Source organism: Dromiciops gliroides, chromosome 1, assembly GCF_019393635.1.
Source record: "Dromiciops gliroides isolate mDroGli1 chromosome 1, mDroGli1.pri, whole genome shotgun sequence".
NCBI classification, from domain to species: Eukaryota; Metazoa; Chordata; class Mammalia; order Microbiotheria; family Microbiotheriidae; genus Dromiciops; species Dromiciops gliroides.
In genome coordinates, this window is record NC_057861.1 from 32,831,389 (window position 1) to 32,859,069 (window position 27,681).

The following is a 27,681-nucleotide window of genomic DNA, read 5'->3' on the forward strand; positions in this document are numbered from 1 at the left end:
AGTTCTTCCAATCGCAGCTCGCGCTTCCCTCCTCCCCGGCCAATCAGCGCGCGGAGAAGGTAAATTTAAACCCCCCCCTCCCCCCCTTCAACTGGGATACGGAGCGGGGAAGCGTTTGTAAGAAAGTGCAGTCCCCCAGGGAGGTAGGGGCGGGATTTTCCTCCGGCTGCAGCCTATCAGAGTGCGGCATCTCTGGAGAGACAGCTCCAGGCTCCAATTGGGAGCAGCTTATGTATCGCTTTCGGGGGGCAGTTGGCTGCGGTGTTGCTGCAAACTTTTTTTTTTTTTTCCGAAAGCTTCGGTTTCCCGGGAGATCCCAGGCGGTGCCGTCGAGTCTCGGGGCCATGGCCAGAGGTAGCTTCCCAGGTGTCCGGCCGGCTGGCCCGGCGGCTGGGCGTCGGAATCGGGGGCTTGGGGGTGGGGAGGAGGGGGAGGCTTCGCGTGGTCGTTCTTGCAGAACAAAGTTCCCTCACCCCACCTCACCCCGTCCCTTCCCCACGCCTGAAGCTTTGTGGAGGGAGGGCTGGGCTTCTGGAGGCCCCCTCTTAAAAGTTTCTTTCCTATTACTGTATCCTCGGGGTCTGGGAAGACAGCTGTGTCCCCTTCCCTCAGCTGGGGGGATGGGTTTTGGGAGGGGAGCATTTGGTGGGATTCACGCTTTTGGAATGCTTTTCTGACAATTAGCCTTAGAGCTAAGGGTGAGGAACGTTTGTTATTTCCATTGGACAAGTGAGGAAACTGAGACTAGAAGAGAGCTCATGGCCTTAGCTTCAGAGGCAGGGAAGGACCTGAGAGAGTTCTTTAGTTCCAGCCGTCCCTCCTTTGACCGAGGAAACTGACCCTGAAAGAGACGAAAGTGACTTCTTTGATCCAGATCACCAGGCAGTCAGGCCAAGGAGGGAGTCCCCAGGCTCCCCATTTCAAAGGCAGATGCTGTTTCTGCCACAAAACTGAGAGATCCCCTCCTTACCCCCTTCCACTTTTCTCCCGTGAAAACACCCCGGTCAGTGGAGCAGTTCTGAGTTGGATGGAGGAGTTGGGGATATTTTATATACATACATATTTATCTATGTATGTGTGTACATATGTATGTATGTGCGTGTGTTTGTGTGTATAAGGTCTTGGTGTAGCAAAACTAGCTGATCTGAGATCTTGTCTTCTTTCTTCCTATTTACTGGGGAATGGTTGTAAGTAAATTCCTTTTTATTAGAGAAACTGTAGGATCTCCAGTCTTTTGTGAGGTGTTTTCATAAATGTTTTTGAGCTGAAAGGGATCTTAAGGGATCATCTATACCAGATCACTCATTTTAAAGAAAGGTAAACTGAGATAAACATGGACAGCTGGTAGGGCTAAATAGAATGCCAGGCCTAAAGTCAGGAAGACTGACTTTCCTGAGTTCAAATCCCACCTCACCCTGTTTGCCTGTTTCCTCATCTATCAAATGAGCTGGAGAAGGAAATAGCAAACTACTTTGCCAAGAAAATCCCAAATATCACAAATAATCAGACTTGACTGAAACTAACGAACAACAACAAAAAACACCCCACAAACTGAGGTCCAGGGAAGTCCAATTCAGTCAGTCCTACATACCCTACCTCTGTGGTCTATTCCCTACTCATAAACTTGTTAAAAGAATAAATGAATGAATGGTATGAGCTGTCCAAGGTCATTCAGCTAGTAACCAGGTCAAGACAAGAATGGGAATGAAGGGGGCAGCTAGGTGGTGCAGTGGATAAAGTGCTGGCCTTGGATTCAGGAGGACCGGAGTTCAAATGTGGCCTCAAAACACTTGACACTTACTAGCTGTGTGACCCTGGGCAAGTCACTTAACCCTCATTGCCCTGCAAAAAAAAAAAAGAAGAAGAAGAAAGAAAAAAGAATGGGAGTGGGATTCACTCCAACTCCAAGAGTGTTTCCCACTTAGGATGTGCAGAGCAACCTGAGGATTGTTAAGTAGTCATGGCAGCTTGTCACAGCCATGCTGGAGTCCTCAAGAATGACTTTGTTAGCACTGTTTGTGTTGTTATGGCAGTGAAACTCCCATCAGGAAGCAAAGTCCAGCTGAAGGCCCACGTAGGGCATCCCAGACAGTTGGGAGTGGATGGACAACTTCTCAACGAGTTCAGTTGTGGCATTCTTCTAAACATTCCAGAGCACCATGTTACTGTTAGTTTAATAATTTATAGTCCGGGGGGCAGATAGGTGGTGAAGTGGATAAAGCACTGGCCTTGGATTCAGGAGGACCTGAGTTCAAATCTGGCATCAGACACTTGACATTTACTAGCTGTGTGACCCAGGGCAAGTCACTTAACCCTCATTGCCCTAAAAAAAAAAAAAATTATTGTCCTGTGGTGCTCATCATGGTACAGTGGCAAAAGCTGGATTTAACTCCAAGGACCTCAGTTTGAATCTGGGCTCTATTGCTTACTACTACCTGTGTCACCTTGGCAAAGCAGTGTAATCACCCGGTGCCTCAGTTTCCCCATCTGTACAATAATCCAACTGGACCAGATGACCTCTAAGGTTCTTTCAAGCTCTAAATCTGTGATTCCTCCTGAAGTAAGTGTTCAAGAGCAAGTCATCCCTATTCTGCTCCCAAGGAGCTTGATGTCCAGTCACATCACAGCATTTAACTGTGGCGTCTGAGAGTACACAAGTCATGTAACTGCTAGGAAGCTCAGTTTTCTTTCTTGTGAAATGGGAACAATAATATTTGATTCATCTGCTACATAGAAATAGCGTGAGCAGGGTGCATTGTAAATGTTAAGGAACAAGGTAGACATCCAAGTTTTTATTGAAATAACACTAGGCTTTGTTATTCTCCCAGATTTCTCTTTGAAGGATATGTTCAAGTGAGACATGCCCACTTTGCAGATGAAAAAAATGAGGCATAAAATATTTGAAATTAAACAACTTAATGACAAAATGTTCAGAAAATTGTAGTTAAAATATCCTCCCAGATTCAGTATTTTAAAGTGTATTTGCCAGTTAGGTTTAGTCTGCTGAGACCGTTTTTTTTTGTAACACTACCCCTTTTTATTGGGGGGGGGGAGCAAATGAATAATTGAAACCAATTTAATTACACAGAAAAGTCACCTTGCCATTTACAAATAAATGTCTATAAGTAGTCAAAGAGATGCTAGATGTATGCTCCCACTTTTAACTTGTACATGTATAATACTGTGCTGACTTCTCACTCTTAATTCATTTCCATACCAAGATGTATCTGAGGTGTAGTGTGGTGAAGTAGACAGCACTGGACCAAGTAGAAGGGAGACTGTCTTCTTTTCTGGCTGTGACACTCTGTGTGAACACAGGCTTGTCACTATACCTCAAGTGGTTCCCAGCGTTGAGGCCTGGGCCAGGACTCAGGAAGACCTGAATTTCTATCTGGCCTCAGACTTAGTAATTTACTTATCAGCTGTGGCAAGTCATTGAAGCCATCTGCCTCAGTTTCCTCATCTGTAAAATGGGAATAAATAATAGTCCGCCCTCCCAGGATTTTTTTTTTTTTGAGGAACAAAGGCGATATTTGTAAAGGGCTCTGCACAGTGTTTGGTACATAGTAAGTGCTTAATAAATGTTTGTCTCGGGGCAGCTAGATGGTGCAATGGATAGAACACTGGCCCTGGAGTCAGGAGTACCTGAGTTCAAATCCGGTCTCAGATACTTGACACTTACTAGCTGTGTGACCCTGGGCAAGTCACTTAACCCCAATTGCCTCACTAAAAACAAAACAAAACAAACAAATAAATGTTTGTCTCCTTCCTCCTTAAAGCCCTGTTTCCTCTTCTGTAAATAGGAATCATTTTAGGACTACTGACTTCACAAGGTTATTTTGAGGAAAGTGCTCTGTAAATGTGGGCTGTAAATGAAAAACAATGGAAGTCACCTAACTTCATTCTTTCTACCTAGGAGAATCTTATGCAAATGTACCAGACTTGAGCTGGAATTACAATAGGAATTATTATTACTAATCATTATTACCAATCATTGATATTTCTGAGGTCCCTTGTAGGACCTATGATCTCATGAATCTTTCTAATGTTACTAAAATTGATTTCTGCTTCTTAGAGTGAAGTCATTGTGTGGGGTTTTTTAAAATAGATTTGATTGATATCTTTTTTTTTTAACACCTGGAATTCCCTTTGTATCCCTCCTGCTTCCTCTCCCAGAGAGCCGGGACCCTTCTAACAAAGAATTTTTTTAAAAATTCCCATAGACTTCTCACTTCTGCAAAGGGGAAGATTTCTTCTCTATATCCCTTTTTTCAGACCAAGCTTTTTCTTTTTCTTTTTCTTTTTTTAGTGAGGCAGTTGGGGTTAAGTGGCTTGCCCAGGGTCACACAGATAGTAAGGGTTAAGTGTCTGAGGTCGGATTTGAATTCAGATACTCCTGAGTCCAGGGCCAATGCTCTATCACTGCGCCACCTAGCTGCCCCATCAAGCTTTTTCTTTATAATCGCACCTGAGTAAAGATCCCAGCAAAGGCTCCAAGCCCCACCTCCATTGTTTACATTTGTACCTGCCCAGTTAGTCCCCTGTGGCCAGCTTCAGAATAGAATTCCTATATGTTAATTTCACAAACATTTATTACAGTAAGTGCCTTCCCTTTGCACTCTGTTGTGCTAGGGTGGTGGGAGGAGGAGATGCATGTGAAAAAGTCCCTTGGCCTCTTATAGTCCAGTGTGGGAAAGGACAGTGGTAGGGGATGCATGAAACGAGCCCAGCTGGTGGCTTGCACCAACCTGTGATTGCATCAGGGTAGGGAACCCCTCTACCAACGCAGATCCACACCTGCTCTAACAGTTTTAGTCCTAGAGAGTTGCCTAGAAACTGACAGTTAAAGGGACCTGCCCAGAGTCACACTGCGGCTGTGTCCGAGTCTTCTGATTGAAATGGGATGCGTGCCCGCTCTCTCTCTCTCTCTCTCTCTCTCTCTCTCTCTCTCTCTCTCTCTCTCTCTCTCTCTCTCTCTCTCTCTCCCTCCCTCCCTCTCTCTCTCTCTCTCCCTCTCTCTCTCTCTCTCTCTCTCTCTCTCTCTCTCTCTCTCTCTCTCTCTCTTTCCACTAGCCACCTACTGTGATACTTAGTTGGTAAATTGCACACACTGTGCTGAATACAAAGTGGCAAAAGATGCTGGGAGGGGAAGAGACTGTGTGCCCAGCATCATATACGTGTTTGTGGCTCCTTGGCCCTATGCCATTGACCCCCTGTCACTGAGGCACAACATGTGGCTCCCTTGCTAGACAGCTAACATGTAACCAAAAGAATACTTGAATCTTTCTACTGTAGCTATCAAAAAAAAAATCATGCTACATTGCCTGAGGCCTTCCTTTGTGACCTTGGGCCAGACCTTTGACCCTCTAGTGCCTCAGTTCCCTAATTGAAAACATGGAAGCTAATGACAGCCTAAGGCCACTAAATGGTGCAGTGCATAGAACCCTGAGCTTGGAATCGGGAAGACTTATCCTCATGATCTCAAATGCGGCCACACACTTCCTAGCTGTGTGACCCTGGGCAAGTCGTTTCACCCTGTTTGCCTCAGTTTCCTCATCTGTCAATGAACTGGAGAGGGAAATGGCAAACCGCTCCAGTATCTACCAAGAAAACCCCAAACAGGTCTGGAACCGTTGGGTCACAATAAGGACAGCCACCCCCTGGAGAGGTGGGTCTCCTTCAGCCGGTGAGTCAGTAAAAGTTAGGAAGGCAGGGCTGCTAGGGAAAGCTCCCCAGAGATGAAAAATCTCCCTCAGTTGCTCTCGTTTGTTGCCCTTCCCCTCATGGCCCTTCTCTTGTCCCTCCCCATGGGTGCTAGGATGCTAGGCTGAGAAAAGCTGCCTAGCTGTAGTCTGGTCTTTTCATCGGCGGTACCTGCCTTGCAATTTATCCTGGATTTGACATTTGTACTGTCCACAAATGCTTCTCTCTTTCCCTCTCTCCTTCACTAGTTTCATTTCTCCTTTGGAAAGGTTAGTTTAAGGCTGATCCAAAGGTATCTAACTGCCGCTGCCCGCCTTTTCCCTCCCCCCCCCACTTTCATGGGGCTAGATTGGGAGGAGCTGGTGCTGCTTTTCCCTGCCCTAATAGCACAGGCTAGAGCCAGGCTTGGGGTCTGGGTCCCCGATTCTCCGCTCTGCCCCAGGCGACGAAAGAATACCCTGGAATGTCAGAGCTGGAAGGATCCAGCCAGGATCGGCTAGTTCTACCTCTTCATTTCGGAGATGATGAAACTGAGGCCCCGGGAGTGTTAACGACTTACCCAGGGTCACGCATAGCTGGATCTAGAACCCCGGTTAGTTTCGGCAGCGCTCTTTCTAAAGCCCCCCTCCCCCCTTCCTTCTCCCCACCCCCTAGGGTGGGATGGGTGTGGAGGGGGATAGGGAGGGGGAAGGATGGGGTGAAAGGTTTCCTCCCGGATGCCCGCCCAAGGGCCCAGCTTTGCGGGGAGGAGGTGGGCGGCCCAGGCGGGCTTGGGGAGGGGACTGGGATGGGGGGGCGGGGTGCCGGGGGTCGGCGCGTGCCGGGGGCCCGGCCCGACGGGCTGGGGCGCTGCGCCGCAGCGGACGCGCGCGGGGCCGCGGGGGTGCAGCGCGGCATGCCCAGGGGGCGGGCTCGCTGTGCGCCCGGGCGCACGGCTCCGCGCCCGCCCTCGTCCGCGGCGGCCGGCCCGCTTCAGTGGCTCCGTCTCGGCCGCTCGCTTACTCGCTCGCTCGCTCGCTCGCTGGCGGGGCCGGCGCCCGGGCCCTTTAAACATGGCTGCGGTGGGAGGCGCCGCGCCGGGCCCGCTTGGCCCCGCAGCCCGCCCCGCCTCGCCCTGAGCCCGAGCCGTCCCTCTCCCCAGGCAAGAAGATGTCCAAGACGCGCGCGGAGGAGGCGGCGGCGGCGACCCCGGCCGGAGGAGCCGCGGCCCCTGCCCCGGGCCCGGAGACCGTGGACAGAAGGGCCCCGGCGCGGCCCAGGACGAACGGGGTAAGCCGAGCCGCGGGGCTGCGGCCAAGAAAAGGTTAATGGGGCTCCCCCGCGCCGGAGGGGGTCCGCCGGGGGCGGTGGGACGGTGGGCTGCGAGGGGTTAATGGGGACGGTCTGCAGGCACGAAGGGGTTAACGGAGGGCAGCCGCCCAGACCCGGGGGAACTCGGCCCGTCTCCGTACGCCTGCGCAGGATGGCACCCCCACCCCCACCCCCTAGAAAGTCCACTCGGAACAACGCCCCGCTGCCCCAGGCCGGGGGAGCCGGCGCCCCCGGCTCCCAGCTGGGCCCGCGGTGACCACGTGGGCGCCCCCGCCCCTGCTCCCCGCCCTCCGCTAGGACGTGCCGAGCCGGCTACCCTATCCCGGGCTGACCTTTCATCCCCTGCTCCCCGCACCCCCTCCGGGAAGCCTCCGGCCGCTCCGGGAGTTTCTCGTGGGGTCTGTGGTTGCTGTTTATTGGCCGGCCGAAGGGGCTGCCTAGTTCTTTCTGAACAAACCCACTCTGTGCTGGTAAGCCCACGGCAGCACCCAGAAAGACCAACTCCGGATCTCCCGTGCTCGATGGCCCTGGGTGGGGGGTGGGGGAGCCGAGCGCTGGCTCCGAGGTCCGCGCACCCGGGAACCTGTTTTACGGTCAAACTTGTTCCTTCTCTTCCTCCCGGAAGAGCTGACTAAGCTGGTGACTCCCAACCCTCGGTCACTTGCCTTTAGCGTTTCCAAGGTAAAAGTTAAGGACGGTCTTTGTGTCACTCTCCCCTGCCCCCATACTCTCTCTCTTCCTACTTCTCTCCCCTCCCCCCCAAGAGAAAAAGCTGCTTCGAAGAGGCAGAAGTAGAAAATGTCCCTTTTTAAAAGGCCCAGATTGACTTCCTGCCTGGCAATCATTGCCCTATTATCATCCATATAAATTCCTGCTATTGTTCATGGCCTAGAAAAGTGTTCTTATCTTTCATCGTGCCGACTTAACTCCTTACACACTGAACATTTCTGCACACTGGAATCTTTTGCTTTGCCTTTGGTATTCGGGGCAGCTTCCGCTAGCCCTCCAGCCTCACCCCACCCCTTTTTTCCCCAAGTGGCAGAGAATGGGATGCCCCTGTTTTACAAGTTCTCAAATCTTCCTTCCAAGGTTGACTTAAAGAAATCTTCCCCACAGTGGTCAGCTTTGCCCTTTCTGTGTAAAGAATTGTTAGTTGGTCAGAGCTGCTTAATTCAGAGTTAATTGTGGGCAATGCTTAGCACAGACTAGGGACCCTCAGTAAATATTGACTCCCCAGTTGGACCAGATCAGATGGCCTTCTTCACCAAGGTCTTTCCCAGTCCCGTGTGGAAGTCCAGTTCCCAGGTAAACAGCCCGAGATGGTTCTCCAGTCTTTGAGCTTCATCTTTATTTCTGGCATATGTATGATGTGTGGTGACCCCCCAAGTGTTCGGTCCAGGTACTGTGCTTGGCAGCCTGTTCTTTTTAGAACCATTTATAAAGATCTTCCTTCACTTCAGTCCTCCTCCAGTGTTTCAAGACTTGGGAAGTGACTGATTTCAGGTCCCCAGACCCCAAAGCTGGTCCCTGTAGAAGGCAGGCCCTGTCAGGTCTTGGCTAAACTGGAATAAACAGGTCTTTAATAAGGCCTATCAACTGTGGAGCAGACTGGATAATAGGGGAGAAAGTTCACCACCAGAAGGCTAGCCCCTAAGTAATGAATTTTTTCAATCACAGCAACTGTGGGAAAACATCATTAAGGATCTGGGAAGAAGTCGTTATCTGTGTGAGTGGAGGGAATTCCCCCACCACTTAAAGCATGAGTCTTTTGAAGTCCATACAGACCTTGTTATTCAGTTGTTCAGAAATACCTTAATCCATCACATCCAGTCCAGTTACTTCAAGGAGTGTGTATGATCTAACACTGGGTGATTCTGAGCAGCTAAGAATGGAAAGAGTTGAGGCTTTTCTGACTTGGGGATGCTCTGTAACATGCCATGCTCCTCCTCCCCCAAACCCCTGGAGAGGTATGTTGGCTTTTTGGAAGTATCCCAGATGTTGCTGACTTTGATCCCTGGGGTTTACTTTTTGACAATGCGTTTGTGTCTTTTAGGAGAATGTATTTATGGGCCAGTCAAAGATCTATTCCTACATGAGCCCCCACAGATCCTCTGGAATTCGACCTCCACTCCAGGAGGAAAACTCTGTTGCACATCATGACGTCAAATGCCAGGGGAAAGCCTTAACCGAATTGCACAAGAAAGGAGAGGGTAAGACTCTGAAGGCATTCCTGGTCTGGTGCCCAGCTGGACATCACACCACCTGTACTTACGAGAAAGCTCTTTTTGGCCCCCAGCTTCCCCAGTCCTGAGGCTGGTCTGTCTGCCACCCTGCATTGGATCATGAGCCATCTGTTTTTTAATGGCCTTCGCAACGAGCCATTCTGTTTTGGTTTTGTTTTCATTTTTTTGCGGGGCAATGGGGGTTAAGTGACTTGCCCAGAGTCACACAGCTAGTAAGTGTCAAGTGTCTGAGGCCGAATTTGAACTCAGGTACTCCTGAATCCAGGGCTGGTGCTTTATCCACTGCGCCACCCAGCTGGCGCCGCCGCCCCCCCCCCCCCAGCCATTCTGTTTTGATAAACTTCAGCTGGCTGATTTGGGGAGCATAGGTAGTATTAATGGAGACCTAGTGTCCAGAACAAGGTATGTGATGATCAGGCCCAGCCAAAGTATGGGTTCAAGCCTGAGTTCTGTGTGTGTTAGGAGAGACATTGACAGTTGTCTTCTGGACTGTGTCTAGGAGAAATAAACAAGGATAATGAGAAGATTCAAAACAAGGCCACCTGAGAATTAGAGCTAATTGTAGTTTTTAAGTAGTTGAAGAGCTGTTTTGTAGAAAGGATCGGGCTTATTGACCCTAGAGAACCAGACCAATACCGGTAGGTAGACTTGGGCTTCAGCATGAGAAGAACTTCCTAAGAATCAGAACAAGTGAGAACTAGAACGGTCCACCTCAAAATGAGGTGATCTCCCCATCACGGGAAGTCTTCAGAGGGAGGCTAGAGGAGGATTAGCATCCACCCTTTGGGCAATGGGAAGATTAAATTGCCACCAAGGTTCTGTGATTTTCTGTGGCCTCCCTTTTCATTCTTGTAATTGTGCCAAACTATGACACTAGCAGCTCCGAGTTAGAGAAATCTGTGTCCAGTAGTGCTGAGGTCTAAGCGTGAGTCACTTTAAATATTATCAAAGCCCTGAATGCAAGGTACAGTCCTCCAGAGATTTTAGGCCAATATAAAGACTCCTCACTTTTGTATGTATATATGTCTAGACAGATGAAAATCAGGCCTAGGCCACAGACAGAGACCTTGTTCCCTTCTTTCTGTGAGATGCCCAGCCACCGTCTTTGTAAATGGAGTAGGGGATTTGGAGTTCTAAGGTCTTGGAGATCTAATTCAAACCCCTTATTTTACAAAGGAGGAGACTGAGGACTCCAGAGATGGTATGCAAATAGCAGAGGCAAGATTTAAACCGACTCCAAACCCTGTGGCTTCTTGGAGTCTGCAGGATTAACAAACGTCACCATTTTAGGTCACCCTGAACATAATAATCACATTATCAAAAGGGAAGACACACTCCAAGTTGGGTTACCTGAGACTTAAGAACCCAGAAGTCTTCTTCCTTCGAAGTTTTAAGGGTTCCTCAACAAGAGTATTGATAATGGGTTTGATAATCCAGGCGTTCCCATTTATTGCTTCTCCTTTAACATTCAAACAAGTTCCATAGCAGCAAATTGCCTTCTAGGGGGAGTGCTATTAGGTTTTGAAGACAGCTGCAAGCCAGCATCATCCAGAACTAACAAGTCTTTGGTTTGGAAGCAGAACTGTCAATTCAGCATCATAGAAGGAAACAGCCACATGAGAAAGTAGATACTAGGACAAAGTTTGTTAATCAGTTTCACAGACTCTCAGAGATGGGAGGGGCCCAGAGAACCCAGGATGGCAGAGCTGGGTAAGGTCCTTGAGACTTTTTAGGGCATCTAGGAGGTCAGAGCTATTTTCATGATACTACTAAGGTGTTTTAATTTTGATACTGGTAAATATTGAGAGATATGATCCATATAAACAAATGCTCTTTGAGGTTGGGGTCTCATTTGTTAAGAGAGTAAAGGGGTAGGAGCAGCTAGGTGATGCAGTGGGTAAAGCACCTGCCCTGGATTTAGGAGGACCTGAGTTCAAATCCGGCCTCAGACACTTGATACTTACTAGCTGTGTGACCTTGGGCAAGTCACTTAACCCTCAGTGCCCTGGGTGGGAGGAGGAAAAAAAAGAGTAGAGGGGTGCTGAGTCCCATTGGTCTAGTCTACAGGATTCATTTTGCTGATGAGGAAACTGGGAGGGGGGGGCTCCCTCATGACGGGGGAAAGTAACTTGCCTATGTTCTCAGAGAATATTAAAGGGGCTATCCTGCCACATTGCTTTCTCTTTTCCCCATAGAAACAATGTTACGGGTGATGGTGGGTGATGGTCAGGTTCACAGACCTATTCACAAAAGCCTGGTCGACTCATAATGGAGCAGGAACAATAATGTTAATATTATGGGATGATGGTGGTACTGGGGGAGAGGCTGTTATGGGTGGCATTTAGGCCTCCAAATGACCATTTAGATATTACTTTTATAGGAAAAACAAGTTTAACCTTCCAAATGAACTGACTTGTAAGTGAGCTTTTGAAGCATAGCTTGCTTATAAATTGGAGGTATCCTGTTGTCTGTAGTTAAACGTGCCCTTCAGCTGTGGTGAGGAAGCCTCTGCCAGGTCAGCAAAGGGCAGGGGGCAGTTCCCGTTGTTCCCGTGCCGGTGTCCTGTCCCTATCTTCCCCACTTTCCACCCCCTGAGGCCCTGAGCTTTATTCTCACAGCCACAGTCCATGAATCAACAACTATTAGGCAGCTATGGGATAGATAGAGGAGAGAGGTACAGTCCTGGCTTGGTGATTGTTGAACTGTGTGACCCTGGGCAAGAAACTTGGTTTACCTGCACTTCTGTTTCCTCATCTGTAAGATGGAGGTAACAGCTCTGGCCCAGGTATGCCCTGGGTGCCTTGGAGGGACAAATGCCAGCTCTAGAGGTCAGAGACTTGTAATTTTGAGCCTGATCTGTGCCCTGACCGGTACAGTCACTCCATCTGCATTGGTGTAGGCCCCGTGGCATCTTTGTGGCTGCCACGGAGGGCAGGTGACCTTCTTCCCTTGAGCTCTTTCCAAAGTCAGTCTGAAGCAGAGGGCTGAGGTGAAAGGCGCTCTGAGGGGACTGAGTCCATATCTTTGTCCACCCTTTGTCTACAGAGAAAAGAATTGGTGGCAACGCACTGGCGAGCACTATGAAAGCAGAGGAGCAGAAAGGCAAAGAACTTCGGAAGGATTCTCTGGAGCCCCTTCCAAACCATAAATCCACAGCTGCAGGAAACCCCAAAGCCATGGCGCTGCCCGCCAACGCTGCTGATGCCGCCGGCGCAAAGCAAGCCCCGAAGAAACCCCCCAAAACCAAGCAGGCCTCGAGGAGAAAGTAAGTGGTGCCTCACCCTGCCTTGGGAAATAAGCCTCCGGGGGCTCTGAGCTAACTGCTCTGCCAGAGGATCGCTGGCTAGAGATGTGACTCCTCGGGGTGCAGACTTGAGGGCAGCCCGTGGGCCGGAGGGATCTCCTGCTCTGCCTGCTCTCAGCCTTTCCCAGGACAGCCACCCTGTTTGAGTAGCTGACAGTTGTACTGAGCAGTGTCTGGCTAGGAAACCTGCAATGACAGTTCTTGTGCAGATGGAGTCACAAGCCCTTGCAATAATTTGGCAGCCTCCCTTTCCTCTGCCCTGACCGTCCACAACTCAGGCTGGGAACTCTTGCTCTAGGCCACCTTGCTCATTCTGTGGGGAAAGAAAGGGGGGGGGCCCAGAAGGTCGAGAGGCCTTGGTTGAGGTCACACAGGAAGTCACAGAGCAGACAGGATTTGGAATCCAGGCCCTTGGACTCCAGCCCCAGTGCTCTCTTGACCACGTGCCTTTGTTGCCCCAATTGGTGCCTCTGCCTGGCGCTCTTCCATTTCTTTCCTGTTGGAGGGAGGTGCCAGGACATTCACTGAAAGCCGGGGGGCCAGGGGAATGAGGAGTCAGGACCCTGGGATGTAGGTCACTTGGCCCATTTCCCAGGTGAGGAACCTGAGGGTTCAGAAATTGTTTCTTAATTGTCCTTTGCGTGCGAAACACGATCCTGAAATCTCCAGACACAGGCAAATTCATCCTTTGCCTCCCAGGAGTCCAAGACCACAACTTCGTTAGGGGGTGAGATACACGTATAGGTGACTGTACTGTGAGAGCATGGTGAGGCGCAGGGAGGGACAAAATAGCAGTCTGGGACACGTGAGCAGGGAAGGAGTAGTGTAGGTGGGGAATCAGGGAGGACTTCCTGCAGGAATGCCCATAAAGACAAGAACCCCTGAGCCCTACCTCCAACACTTACTACCTGGGAGACCCTGGGCAAGTCACTTACCATCTCTGGACCTCAGTCTCCTTATCAGATGGCCCCTGCCTCATAGGGTTGTGAGATGAGTGAGTCATCAAGCATTGATTAAGCACCTACTGTATAGCAGGCACTGCGCTAAGTGCTGGGGGGTACAAAGAAAGACAAAAACCAGTCTCTGCTGTCAAGGAGCTTACAGGAGGCTGGGGGGGGGGGCAGTATGCAAATGACTACATACAAACAAGATACAGTGGGAGCTGATCCACAGAGAGAAGGCACAAGGGTCTGGGGTGCCTGAGAGGGGGCTCAGAAAGACTTCTGGGAGAAGGCAAGATTTCAGCTGAGATTTGAAGGAAGCCAGAATGTGAAGATGAGGAGGGAGAGTATTCCATGTGTGGGGGACAGCCAGTGCAAGTATATGGAATCTGGAGATGAAGCATCTTGTTTAAGAACCACCAAGGAAGCTACTGTCACTAAAAGGGAGATAAGTGTCAAAAGACTGGGCTGGTGGGATAACCTGGGTGCAGGCCTAATGATCCGCACAAATGTGAGCTAGGGCTGTTATTAGAAGGCATGCAAGTGCAGAGGGCACATGGGACAGGATCTTGCTCAGCAGCCAGAGATGTAGGGGCACATCATTCCACACATGGGGTGGGGGTGGGGGTGGGGGAATGGCGAGTGCAATTGATCAGCAAGCATTCAAAAGGCACCAGTAGAGTAGGTCAGGTGATGTACCTACTGTGTGCCAGGTGCCTCAGGACTAGGGATATGGGTACAAAAGTAAGATATTTCCTGCATTCAAGGAACTGTTCAAAGAGGAAGCAACTGGTACATCTCTAGGATTGTGGAAGATCCATATAAAGCAAACTGGAGGGAACTTTAGAAGAGGGGGGGCGCCTGGGAAAGGCCTCTCATGGCTGATGGCTTTGGAGCCGAAGCTTGAAGGGAGCAGGGGATTCCAAAAGCAGCATCAGCAGGCAGCAGGACATGCAGAAAGCCACAAGGGGGCCAGGGTGGCGGGGCCAACCAGGGAAGGGAGGAACATGGCTCGAAAGCAGAATGGCAAGAAGTGGCCCTGGTCACATGGGAGAAAGGAAGAAGCTAGATTTGGGGAGGGAAGAGGAGTCCCGTGTGGTTGAAGTATAGGGCCCTTGAATGAATTCAGTGAATGCAAAGACATTTATTTAACCCCTACTGCATGCCAAGCATCGGGAATGTGCATAGCTAAAACAAGACAGTCCCTTTTGAGCAGCAGCAGAAATACACATATTTGTTACAAGAAATGGTCTTTTTTTTTTTGCCCCCAGTAGGTTGGGAACTGGAAGGGAGAGAAAAGGAATTTCTCTTTTTTTTTAAATTGAGAGGTGAGAGGGGGCAACTAGGTGGCGCAGTAGATAGAGCATCGGCCCTGGATTCAGGAGTACCTGAGTTCAAATCCAACTTCAGACCCTTGATACTTACTAGCTGTGTGATCCTGGGCAAGTCACTTAACCCCAATTGCCTCACCAAAAAAAAAAATGGAGAGGTGAGAGGATGCTGCAGGGTAAATGTTGCTACATTTTCAGATGAAGTCACTAAATGATTGGTTTTACTTTACTTTCATCTTGTTCTGTGAATCTTTCAGTAAGTGTAGAAATAAGCCATAAATAATTTCAATGCCAAAAGAAAACACATCAGTAAAACTTCTTTAAACAGAAGGGTGCTAGTAGCCAGGTGGGGTGGCCCCCACCTGGAATTCCCACTGGTTGGCAGCCTCAGGGACTCTGAGCTGGCATGGGGCTAATGCCAGTGGGCTGTCTGCCCTAAGGCTGAATTGATGAGCCCCCTGAGGGTAGGAGGCCATCAGGCTACCTGAGGAGGGATAAGCCAGCCCACTTCAAAACCTCTGTGCAACTCAGTCATGAGATTGGGTCTGGGTGTGCCCTTCCAGCCTGGGCAAGATTTCAGTCTCAAAAAAAAAAAAAAAAAGATCTAGTTTAAAATCTGTGAAGCTCTTCTAACATCTCACAACTCTGTGAGGTGGGCACTGTAAGTAATCAGGTAGGCACTGTAAGTAATCTACCCATTTTACAGATAAGGAAACTGAGGCTCAACAAGGTTAACTTAGCTACAGGTATCGGAATGTCAAGGTGGGATTTGAACCTGTCTCCCTGACTCACAAGTCCAGGACTGAGTGTGAGCTACACTGCCCTGCCACTCTGATGAGGGGCTTGCTGCTTTGTGCCCTCATTTTCAAAAGACATCTGCATCTGGGGCGGCTAGGTGGCACAGTGGATAAGCACCGGCCCTGGATTCAGGAGTACCTGAGTTCAAATCCGGCCTCAGACACTTGACAATTACTAGCTGTGTGACCCTGGGCAAGTTACTTAACCCCAATTGCCTCACAAAAAAACAAACAAACAAACAAACAAAAAAGACATCTGCATCTGCTTTGTATGAGCAAAATGACTTTTGCCGGCTTGTAGCTTGTGTATTGACCCCAACATCTTCTTCCTCCCCACAGAGCTCAGGGAAAAACTCAACAGAATCGCAAAGTCACTGACTATTATCCCGTGAGACGGAGCTCCCGCAAAAGCAAAGCTGAACTACAGGTAGGCCAGGGAGTACAGACATGGGGCTTCCTTCTGGGGCTGCAGTGGCGGTGGTTGCTGTAGGCCGGCCTGGTCTGGGCATGCAAAGCCAGCTTAGCTCAGAGCCCCAAGGCAAACCTGCCTCCCTGCCAACTTCCATGACTGATTTTTGATAGAGAAGTTTTCTTAATAGCACCAGATATCACCAGGTCTCAGGGATAAAAGGCACCTCAATAGTCAGCTTATTCCACCAGTATCTGGCCAAAAATGTCCTCTGCCACATCCCTAAGGCACAAGAATCCAGCCTCTGCTTGAAGCTCCCAGTAGGAGGAAGGAGTCCTTGTGGCCCACAGGCTGTGTCTCTAAAATGGGAACAGGCATTTTATGTGTGTACGTGCGTTTCTGTGATGTCCTTGATCTGCCTGCAACAACCAGCCTTTGTAGCATTCTCTCACTAGCATGTGCTGGTCTAAGCAGTGGGACCCATACAACAGACTTTAGAGCCCACTTAGAGAAGGGTGCAGGTTGGTCGAGTTCCCTGATGACTGAGACTGGGCGTCCTGCCTAGTAAGGTGAGGATGCTCAAAGCCAGGCGGCTCAAAGGCCCAAGAGTACACATCTGGCATTCCAGCTTCAGAGTCCTAACCTGCTAGAGGGGGCCTTGGAAGGCTTCCTGGAAAAGGCAACATTTAAACTGTACATCAAAGGATGCATAGGAATTCAGCCAGCAAAGAAAGGGAGGGAGGGCACTCTAGGCGAAGGGCCCTGAGCAATGGAAAGCACGGAGGTGGGAAAGCAGAGAATAATCCAGTTTGGCCAGGACTGGGGTTTTAACTTGGAGTCTTTTCACATTTCGATAATGCAATTTCAGTATAATTGGTTGCTGTTATGATGCTATATATTTTGTTGTATGCATTTGAAAGCACCCCGAGGAGGGAAATAGTTATGATGATTGACTGTAATAAGGGCAAAATGTATGGTACCTATTCTGCTGGGCTATTGTGAAGAAAATTCTTTGTCAAGTTTAAGGTACTATGTAAAAGTTATAGGATGCCATCAGAAAAACCTGGAAAGATCCACATGAACTGAAGCAGAGAGAAATGTACTGTATACAAAATAACAGCATTAGTGTAAATTGATCTTCTGGGAAGCACATGGTTATTTTCAGCTAGGCAGTGATCCAATATAACTCTGAAGGACTTATGAAAATTGCAGTCCATCTACAGAGAAAGAACTGATGGTATCTGAAAACAGACTGAAACACATTTTTTTTTTTGGACAATTCCTTAATCTGAAGTTTAGTTTTTATCTGTTTTCTCTCACAACCTAGCTAATGTGGAGATGTTTTCCATGACTACTCATGTATAACTTATATTGAATTGCTTGAGTTCTTGGGGGTAGGGGCTGGGAAGGGAGGGAGGAAAAGAAGTTGGAACACAAAGCTTTAAAAAATTGATGTCAAATTTTGTTTTTACATGTAATTTGGAAAATAAATTCTAAACAGAAAACACCCTGAGAAGGGAGACTGAGGCCTAAGGATCCCAAACAAAAGAAAGGCAATGAGCCCCTGAGCTAGAATGTAGAGCTCAGGGTGGGAGCCAGCTTTCAATGCCAGACAAAGAAACTTGGGCTGTATTTATGAAGTAGTAGGAAACCCCTGAAGATGCCCTGCTCGAAGCAAACCAGACTCTCCTGTTCCCAGCACCCAACCTGTGCTTCTCACTGCTCCTCCTTCCCTGGAAGGACCTTTTCCCCATATCCAGAGTGCTCCAGGCTGGCAGGCAGGCAGGCCTTTCTCTGTAGGGTAACGGGTGAAAGTGTTCTCCTGCCTTGAAGAAAGAGACTTTAAAGCTGAAGGACCTATACAGAAAGGACAGCTAGCTGGGGAACAGCCTGGACAGGGTGGGGGCCTTTGGCCCTAGAGAAGAAGGCTGAACCCTTGTAAATGATGGAGGGAATGAGAGGAGGACGCAAGGGCTGCCCCATATCATATGTCTGGGAGCATACCCCTGCACTTAGGGCTTCAGAAGAGGAGGAAGCCAGAGGCCAGATGTGTCCAGGGGCACAGAGCTTGAAGGCATCAGAAGCAGAATTGAAAGCCCATTGGTTTCTTCTGAAGGATGGTTCTACAGAATGGGATTGGGTGGAGGGGCACACACAGTGCCCAACCCATAGGAAGTGCTGGGTAAACACTTGCTGTGGGCTGACAGGTCTTTAATGTGTCACCCAGAAAGGAACTCTGTCTAAAAACGTCAGTAAACCCTCTGCAGAGGGCTCTGACAGACTCACAGGAGAAGGCATTGAAAGACGGCAGCATGTCTAGGGTCATCCCCCAAACCATCCTTGAAGTCCCAGTCAGAAGCACCACGGGAGGACCCATGTGGTCCAGGAGGTGCTTAGAGCTAGGGCTGACTTGGACTGGGATCAGATCCCTGCTCCTTCACTGCCCTGGGGACCTGAATACTTCACCCCTGAGCTTTCTTCTCTGAAGAGGGGTGAGGGGCAGATCAAGCGGTACCTGTGGGCCTTTCTAGATTATATTTATATTGTGCTTGGCCTGGTGTTTGGCACACAGATGGCACTAAATAAGTGCTTGTTCCCTTTCCCCTTCCCCTTCCAGGAAGAATCCTCTCTAGCAAGACTTCTGAAATGCTTTCCACTTGCCACCCCTTTTTACCCAAGCCATTTTTATGCGACCCTAGGTATACAGGTATATAAAATAGGTATACGTAACCTTTTGCTGTTGCCAAATATTTTGCAGCCCCCACATTCAGTTACACAAATCCCTACAGGGTCCCAAGTTTGAGAAGCTTTGCTTTATACCACGAAATGTTGACTTCCTTTCACCCCGTACCAGTGGCCAGAGAGCACTCATGTCATTTTCCTTCTGTCTCTGTCTAGTCAGAAGAAAAGAGGAAACTAGACGAATTAATTGAAAGTGGGAAGGAAGAAGGCATGAAGGTAAGGCAGATGCTAACCACTGGCACCCAGCACATGCCCAGCGTGGGCAGCAGGGCCCCCCTGCCACCACGTTATCTGGGCACCTTTCCTGTTGCCCCTGCCAATCATGGACCATCAAATCTCAGACTGATTTTTTTCTGGGTACCGCCTGCCAAAGGTTTTTCCTAAAGAAGACTCATAGCCTGGGAAGTAGTAACGGGATCTAAGTGGATCCTGTAGGGGAACATTGGGGGGGGAGGGGGGGAGTCTGCAGCCTCTCATGGAGGCCCCAGCCCCAGAATTCTCTAATTATTGCTTAGGGTGTCAGCCCAATAGGTGCTCAACAAAGAGGCCAGAATGAATTCTGCTATCTTGGCCAAGGCGTAACCTCCAGCACCTCCCCATTCCTGGCAGTGTCCCATAGAAAGTCTCCCCTTCGTGCCCTCCCCCCATCCCCAGCTGCCTTTTCTAACACCCAGTGACACGGTCTTTTTCGCTGTTACACACAGCATCCAGTGTTCTCCCTCCCCTCCTGAGCCTTCTGCCAGGCCTGGGCTGTTCTCCTTTACTCCCTCCTCTCTGGGCTTCCTTTAAGACTCAGTTCAGATCCCCTCCCTTTGCCGGGTGTTCTTCTGCATCCACCCCCATCCCACCTTCCTGCCCTCCCTCTGAGATTCCTTCTGATTCCACAGAATGCTGGGTATGTTTGTCTGTGTACATGGGTGCTGGCAGATGTCTCCCCTGTTAGACTGTGAGCTCCTTGGGAGCAGGAAGCATTGGGGGGGGTGCTTCTTTCTAGGCATCCCAAACACTGAGTACAGTGCCTGGCATAGAAAAAGCACTTAAGAAGTGCTTGTTGGGGGCAGCTAGGTGGCGCAGTGGATAAAGCACTGGCCCTGGATTCAGGAGGACCTGAGTTCAAATCCAGCCTCAGACACTTGACGCTTACTGGCTGTGTGACCCTGGGCAAGTCACTTAACCCCCATTGCCCTGTCCCCCCGCCCCCAAAAAAATTTTTTTTAAAAGAGAAAGAAAAGATAAAATACTATGGGCAGCTAGGTGGTGCAGTGGATAAAGCACCAGCCCTAGATTCAGAAGGACCTGAGTTCAAATCCAGCCTCAGACACTTGACACTTACTAGCTGTGTAACCTTGGGCAAGTCACTTAACCCTCATTTCCCTGCCCAAAGGAAAAAAAGTTTTAGGACAGCTAGGTGGCACAGTGGATAAAGCACTGGCCCTAGATTCAGGAGGACCCAAGTTCAAATCCAGCCTCAGATACTTGACACTTCCTAGCTGTGTGACCCTGGGCAAGTCACTTAACCCTCATTGCCCCACCAAAAAAAAAAAACCCTAAAAAACTAAAAATAAAGCAGGGGGTGGGGGGGGGGGTGGAAGAAATGCTTGTCAACTGAATAACCAGCTAGGGAGGGGATGGCACCATGGCCTATGTTAGAACCTTCAGGGTTGCAACCCAGCTCTTGGGCCAGGTCCCAGGTCAACTTAAAGCTGCCTGTCAACAGGTTGCTCAGGAAATGCAGAGGAACCTATCTCAGGACCAAAGTGAGGAAAGTGAATGAGGGCTACTCCATTCCTCAAGCTTCCCTGGGTGGAGAAGCTCCCATAGGCCCGTACCCACTGTGGCAGAAGCACAGAATGGTAAAGGACCTCAAAGACCACTGGGTGCAGCCTAGGCCTGGAAGTTATCCTGACCACGATAGTTATTCTTCTTCTACTTGGAGACATCCTTGGGGGGGGGGGGGACAGGACTAGGCCTAGAGTCTAAAAGACCCAGGTGCAAATCCTGCCCCAGACACTTAGTAACTGCATCGCCTTGGACAAATCACTTAATCTTTCCTGGCCCCACTTTCTTTCTCTATAGAAATCATCATAGTGCCTTCCTCCACAGTTTGCGAGACCCCCATAAGAGAGCGGATGCAAAGCACTTTGCAAAGCATCGTAGACATATGAGCTGTTTTTCCCTCTTGGGTGACTGTGGACAAGCCATGCCCCCTCTGTCCCCCACGTACCTTTCTCAGATGCTGGAGTTGCAGATTAGGTCAGAGTGTTGTGAGTAGAAGGAATTTTATCCTGAGAGTTCCCCCACATCAATGAAATGATCAGCATTGAGGTTTTTCACCTGCTCCCACCCCCAAAGACAATCTTGACAGGGGAGGCCTTGCTGGGGCTCTACTTTCCTTTCTTCATTAAGCACTTCCTAAGCTCTCCTGATAGGAAGGAAGGGGCCTGTCTTGGTGGATGAAGAGCCAGCCTCCCCGGCAGGAATGGCAGCTCCTTGGGGCACAGGCTGTTTTTGCCTTTCTCATCTCCTCAGACAGCCCAGTGCCAGGCACAGCATGAGCGCCTCATTGATGCTTGCTGATTGACCCTAGCACACACTGACCTTGGGCAAGTAACTTGACTTTCTAGGGCAGGAAGTGACTCCGCAAGACTGCTGGTTGCCGAACAGGTGCTGGTCGGCATCAGGAGAGGGAGCTTCCTCGTCCACTAATGGAGTTAGTGCCTGTATGTCAGTACTAGGTCCAAATGGTTGCTAGTCTGTTGGGGAAATACACCATGTGCGTGGATAATTAAGGGAAGGCTATAGACAGACACAGTTTGTTTTGGAGGAGGGGAGGCACCAATAACTGGGCAGGGGGATGGTGGGGTGAGGAGAGGCCTCAGGCAGGATGTGGCTCTTGAGCTAGGCAATAAAGGAAGCCAGGGCTTCTGTTGAACAAGGTAAGAAGGGCCTTAATTGCAGGCATCAAGAACAGACTGTACAGAGTGGGGAAGGGGAGATAGAGTCATCCATCGGCAGGTCATTGGCAAGGGAGCCAGCTTGGCTGATGTCCAGAGTGCACGAAGGCAAGAGATGTGCCCTGGGCCTGGCGATGCCTAGAGCTGGCCAGTGGAGGGCTTTGAAGGGAAGAGGGAGTCATGAGCTTTTCGAGTAGGAGAAGGAAGAACGTGGTCCAGCCCGTGCTTCAGGGATTTCAGCAATGGCACTGGAGGCATTCAGGAGATCATTACGCTAGGCCGGCCGGAGGCCTGAGTGGAGAGGAGAGACAGGTGTGAGGACAAGCCACCCAGACTTGGCAGCTCTTTAGATCAGAGAGTGTGAGGGTGAGACAAAGGTCAGGAATGGTTCCCTAGGCAGAAATAGAGAGGCCAAGAAAGAGGAGAGTTTGGTGGGAAGCAGATGCCTTTGGAGGAGGCTGTCAGTGATACCGGGGCTATGTGTGCATAGATATGGGAATTGTTGGCAGACTTCCGTCCTTTGTGCCTCAATTTCACCACATTAAAGTTTACCAAATACTTTCCATCCAGCATTTCTGTCTCTGGAGCACAGGGGGACAAGCTTAATCTTTTTTTTTTTTGGCGAGGCAATTGGGGTTAAGTGACTTGGCCCAGGATCACACAGCTAGTAAGTGTTAAGTGTCTGAGACCGGATTTGAACTCAGGCCCTCCTGACTCCAGGGCTGGTGCTCTATCCACTGCACCACCTAGCTGCCCCCAAGCTCAATCTTTTTATGTGGCAGCCCCTCAAGTACTTGAATACAAGCTTGCCTGTTCCATCTCTTTTCCTGGGTAAATGAGCTAGTCTGAGGACAGCATGATTTCAAGGCCTTTCCCCAGGTGCTCTCCAGCTTAATGTTCCCAGCATGTTCTTTCTAAAACTGAATGCAGTATTCTAGATGTGGCCTGAGGACCTAGGATCACCATCTCCCTAGCCCTGGACGCTCTGACTCCCTTGATGGTATTAGCTGTTGAGCCCCCGGTCTTTTCAGAGTAAGGACTTTGGTCACATATGACCCCCACCTCCCATCTCAGGACTTATCTTTCATCAGATTAACACACAGAATGATGATGCATGTGAGCCCAGAGGAGAATGTTGTTAGCCCCTTTGCTTAGGAGAGTGGTCATCCTCATCCCCTTAACACCAGCCCTGTGGCAGGACTCCCAGCAACACCCAGCCTTGTCTACAGATGGAGCACACGTCCAAACGCCAGCTATTGTCTCGTGTCCTTGGGGGTTCTGTTTTTCCCCCTGGGGAAGGATAGGCCCTTTAACTCACCTTGACAACATCCCCTTTTTCTCATCCCTTCCCACCAGATCGATATCATTGATGGCAAAGGCAGAGGAGTGATCGCCACCAAACAGTTTACAAGAGGGGAGTTTGTAGTAGAGTATCACGGGGACCTCATTGAGATCACTGACGCCAAGAAGCGAGAGGCTCTCTATGCTCAGGACCCTTCAACAGGCTGCTACATGTACTATTTTCAGTACCTGAGCAAAACCTACTGGTAAGTCAGCCCTTGGAGCGCCTCAGGTCATTTCCTAGTAGGCCCAGGACGGGGCAGATCAAGGCACCTGACAGCCGCCGGCAGCATCCTCAGCCCAGGTGAAGAATTCTCCTCGTGGCGTGACGAGGTAGCTGTGCCCTTTCTCTTTTCTTTAGGATGCACACTGGTCCAGACAGATCTCATCGTCTCACCTGTGGAATGACAGGCTTTGGATCAGACGAATAGACACAGCTTAGCCAATTGACCTTGCCTTCCAACAGGGTCACCTGAAGGAGGAACTCCGATGGACCTACCCGGGCAATTTTTTTTTTTTTTGGTTGTTTCTAAAACAAATCCCACAGTTGTTTTCCAAGTCTCTGTTAAGATTGAGGAAGATTCTTACTTGGCTGGGAAAAAAAAACACCAACCCCTCTCCCTTTTAAAAAATCATTTGAATTTAATCCTCTATTCTTTCCTCTTTCCCCTCGCCCTCACTGCCACGCCAGTGTGGATGCCACTCGAGAAACAGATCGTCTCGGGAGACTGATCAATCACAGCAAGTGCGGTAACTGCCAAACCAAACTCCACGACATTGACGGCGTGCCTCACCTCATCCTCATCGCCTCGAGGGACATCAAAGCTGGCGAGGAGCTGCTCTATGACTATGGCGACCGTAGCAAAGCGTCCCTGGAAGCCCATCCGTGGCTCAAACACTGATCCGTGCTTCACTGGACACAGTCCCCTTGAAGGGAATTCGCTTTTTTGGGGGGGTTTTTTACACCTAATCTTAGTGGATTACTTCTGATGTTTTTAAATCTATTAAAATGCCTTTTCACTGTAGTATTTAAAAAAAAAAAATCTGCTGCAGGTTCCCTCCCCGGCAGGCTTGCGCAGATGGCCTTAGGTTACCAAAACCTTTTCTATTTCTAGTTATTTTGTACGTTTTTGCAAACAGACAAATCTGGGCTTCCCATGCATGCAGGTTTTATAGGGAGATGAAAATCCAAATTGTGGACTTGAGCAGTCCCACTGCCTCCAGCTACTTAGCAACGACTTTCCACATCCCACTTTAGGGAGCAGGTCAGGGTGGAACATGCCTAACTTCTTTCCTGTTCTCCAACTTCTTGTCCTAATAATGACTTGACAGGTGTACATATATATATATATATATATATATAATATATATTTTTAATGTTTCATAACAGGCCAGTCCCTTCCCCTTCCCAGCCTTTTGCTTTCAAAAGCTTCCTGTCCCCACATCACCACTGACACTCATCACCCTCATCACTGCTCTTCTCTCAGGCTGCCCCATTTGGGGTACCAATACCCCTCCATCCCCAACCCCATCTGCCAGCTGCTCCCCCATCCAGATATGGGCAGGAAGAAGTCTCTGAATTTCATCCTCACTTCCCTTCCCAAAGCAGGGCTTCCTATACCGGGGCTTAATTCTCTCTAGAAATGTGAACACTGAATTTATTCAACAATAACTACTTAGATGTATATAAGTTATGAAGTGAGTCAAGTTGCTGAGTTCTTATAGAAGAAATTCGAGATGGTACTTTATTCTGTTTGGAAACAGAATTCTCTAGTGGGACCAGAAATCTTCCCATTTTTCTCTTCTCCATCACCCCTACATACCTGGTTTTTTGTTTGTTGGGTTTTTGGTTTGTTTGTTTTGTTTTAGTTTTTGGTTTGGTTTGTTTGTTTGTTTTTTTAATTTGCTGCATAGAATCAGCAAGATTTGCTTCCACATTATATCAGGCAACCTGGTGGTTTTCCTGAATATACAGCTATGAATTGAAACAGGAGTCTCTTTGATAAGAGAAAAGTAGGAGCCCAGCCTCTGATGGTCACAGGTGTCCTAGGCACTTGAGCAAGGGGGCAAGGGCTTCAGGCTCAGGGCTGAAAGAGGAGATGGGATTTTTGGCTTCAGTTAAGATTGGGGGAAGTAGCTTATCCCTCTCACAGAACGGAGCTGATTAATCATTTCAGTCAACAGCCAGGGGACTGGAGTGAGCAAGTAATGACCTTGGCAATATGCCCTCCTGGCTGCAGGGAAACCTGAAACGGGGAGGGTGCATACAGGGCTCTTCCCTCCTCCTTTCTGTTCCTCTGGGGTCTGTCATGGTGCTACCTAAGAAAGTCTTCCCCTCACCTTCCCTGGTCGTCAGGGAGTTGGAGAATCAATCAGATGGGCGTGTGTCAATGTGAGCTTATATGTCTTGGTTGTACCTGTTTGTGGTTTAGCCTTGAATTTTAAAAGCAGACTTGAAGAGTATTTGTCTCTGTAAAAAACAAAACAAAAAAAGGATAAAAAAATTAAAATATTTATTGCCAACTGCCTCCTATATTTTGTTTTGTTTTTCCAACTCTTATAAGACCATGGATAGGAATGACTCAAACTACAAAATCTGATTCTTTTTTTCCCCTCTAGTTTTCATAGAAACTTGAGGCGGGGAAGGTTATCTGTTGAAAATGAGTTGACTGGGTGTTCAGAAAGTTTTCTTACACATGCTGGTTCTTGAATCAAACCTAGCAAATTTTAGGATTCACAAAGCCCTAGAATGTCAGAGCTAGCAGGGTGGAGAATGCTGTAGTCAGTGGCTTACGCCTTTAAGCTCATAGATTTAGAGCAGGAAGAGATGTGGTTTGTTATTTCAGCCATCCTACCACCTCCCCATTTTCAGGTGGGGAAAGTGAGACTGAAGGTCATGTGTCCCAGGTGAGGAGCCACGGTAGTTCTCAAACCTGGGTTGAGATTCAAAATCTATGATGCCTTTGGCTTTATATGAGTTATTTGTGGCTATATCATACTCCCCTCTCTTGTACTTCTCCCAGTACTAAGTTCTTACATAAAAGCAATCTGTAGAACCCAGTGAACTAGCACTCCATTTGGAGTCATGAGGACTTAGATTTAAATCAGGGCTCTTAATGACACCTGTCCTCAAATCACCTTCCAGCTAGGATCCTATGAAAATGGACTCTACCCAGTGCCCTACCCCCTTGTGTCCTCTTCCCTTTCTTGAGAAGAGCTGGATTTGTTCTGTTATTCAGCAGGAATAATAGTGGTTTGAGGGGTTGGTTTAGGTGGTGGTGTTTTTTCTTCACAACCCAGAATTTAACTGCCTTTTAGTTTTCTTTTTATTAACATTATTGTTGATGTTTATATTTTCGTGGTTCTGCTTTTGTTTTCACTCTGCTGTTTTATAGATGTTTTCCCACGTTTGTCTCATTTTTTTATATTTTTGGTGAAGGGGAAGAGGGTCTGGACTTGCAATAGACTGCAGCCAATACATGAGTACAGTACAAACTCCCGGGGAACAGGGATTGTCTTGCTTTATTTGTTACCCCAGTACCATTCTTGGCACATAGTAGGCACTTTAAAAATGCACTTTTTAGGGGGGAGGTCATTCTTTATTTCCAGATGAGGCTCCCCTTTGGAGGAGATGCCACAGTCTCCCCATTTCTGGTCCCACTTGTAACCCACAGGACCTGTAGCCCTAGTGTGGAGCCTGCATCAGGGCCCCTGACCTGTGACAGGCCCCACAGCTGCTGCTTTCATAAGGGCTTAACCTCTTGAGAAGGCTGAGCCATTTCTACTTTCTCAATATGAGAAAAATCACAGTCCTTCCCTAATGAAACAGAAACATTTTTGTGCCTTCAGAAGACCACAGGTGGCTCTGAAAACCTTTGCCTGGGGTTGCGGAGCTATGAGCTAGTCTTTTTATTCTATGCCATTTTCCTCAAGTCTCCAGCTCCTGGTGAGGACGGATGATACAGTTGTGTAGGCTCCATAGCATAGTGGATAGAGAGTTGGCCTTGGATCCATGAAGATTTAAGTTTGAGTCTGGCCTCTGGGTGACCTGGCTAACTTCCTAATTCTTCAGGCACCTTTCTAGGACCATAAGGTACAGGAAAGGTGCCAACCTGCATTGGTAGAGGGCTATCCTTACCCAGTAGTTTTCTTTGCCAGTAAAATCACAGGTCCCAACCTTATCCCTATTCCTACCCCTAATAATAACTCCTTTTAAGGAGTTGCACCACTATTGGGCACAGAACCCCCAGGACATCAGTGACAAGACAAGGGCCTCACGTGTTTGAAAATTATGCATAACAAGGGCACTCTGTAGTAGCCAAGAACCAGAAGCAACAAGGGCACTCCTCTATTGGAAATGACCCAACAAGTTGTGGTAGCCAAATGTAATCAAATGTTGTTGCACTATTAGGAATGGCAAACATGAACTCAGAAACTTGGGAAATTTGGGGTGACTGTAGAAGGAAGAAAATTGAAGCAAGAGCCATATGCCAAATGACTGCAATGAAATGGATGAAAAAATGTAAATGCTACAAAACTTAGAATAATTGCAGTGATCAATCTTGTTCCAGACAAAAGAGGAATTTACTCACTTAGCAGGAAAAG

General features: G+C 48.8%; 1 protein-coding gene across 4 annotated transcripts; it reads left to right on the top strand.

Annotated features, from left to right (window-relative positions):
* The first annotated feature begins 221 nt into the window (after positions 1-221).
* On the top strand, positions 222-25,599 carry KMT5A (lysine methyltransferase 5A). Of its 4 annotated transcripts, none has more exons than XM_043969309.1 (8): positions 222-354; positions 6,845-6,972; positions 9,068-9,224; positions 12,303-12,522; positions 15,970-16,057; positions 18,938-18,997; positions 23,092-23,282; positions 23,768-25,599. In XM_043969309.1, exons 1-8 carry the CDS (start codon positions 231-233, stop codon positions 23,976-23,978), a joined length of 1,179 nt encoding a protein of 392 aa, XP_043825244.1. In that variant the 5' UTR covers positions 222-230; the 3' UTR covers positions 23,979-25,599. The 4 variants fall into 4 exon arrangements, with proteins under 4 accessions (XP_043825244.1, XP_043825252.1, XP_043825266.1 ...); XM_043969317.1 differs by lacking the exon at positions 222-354 and adding an exon at positions 6,097-6,295; XM_043969331.1 differs by lacking the exons at positions 222-354; positions 6,845-6,972 and adding an exon at positions 7,331-7,484.
* Positions 25,600-27,681: the final 2,082 nt, after the last annotated feature.

Bases quoted from the DNA above. Each gene is read 5' to 3' on its own strand.
- KMT5A (XM_043969309.1), top strand. From the start codon at position 231: ATGTATCGCTTTCGGGGGGCAGTTGGCTGCGGTGTTGCTGCAAACTTT. The intron at 9,225-12,302 runs GTAAGACTCTGA...CTTTGTCTACAG, and splicing joins ATTGCACAAGAAAGGAGAGG to AGAAAAGAATTGGTGGCAAC. The intron at 16,058-18,937 runs GTAGGCCAGGGA...GTCTCTGTCTAG, and splicing joins AAAGCAAAGCTGAACTACAG to TCAGAAGAAAAGAGGAAACT.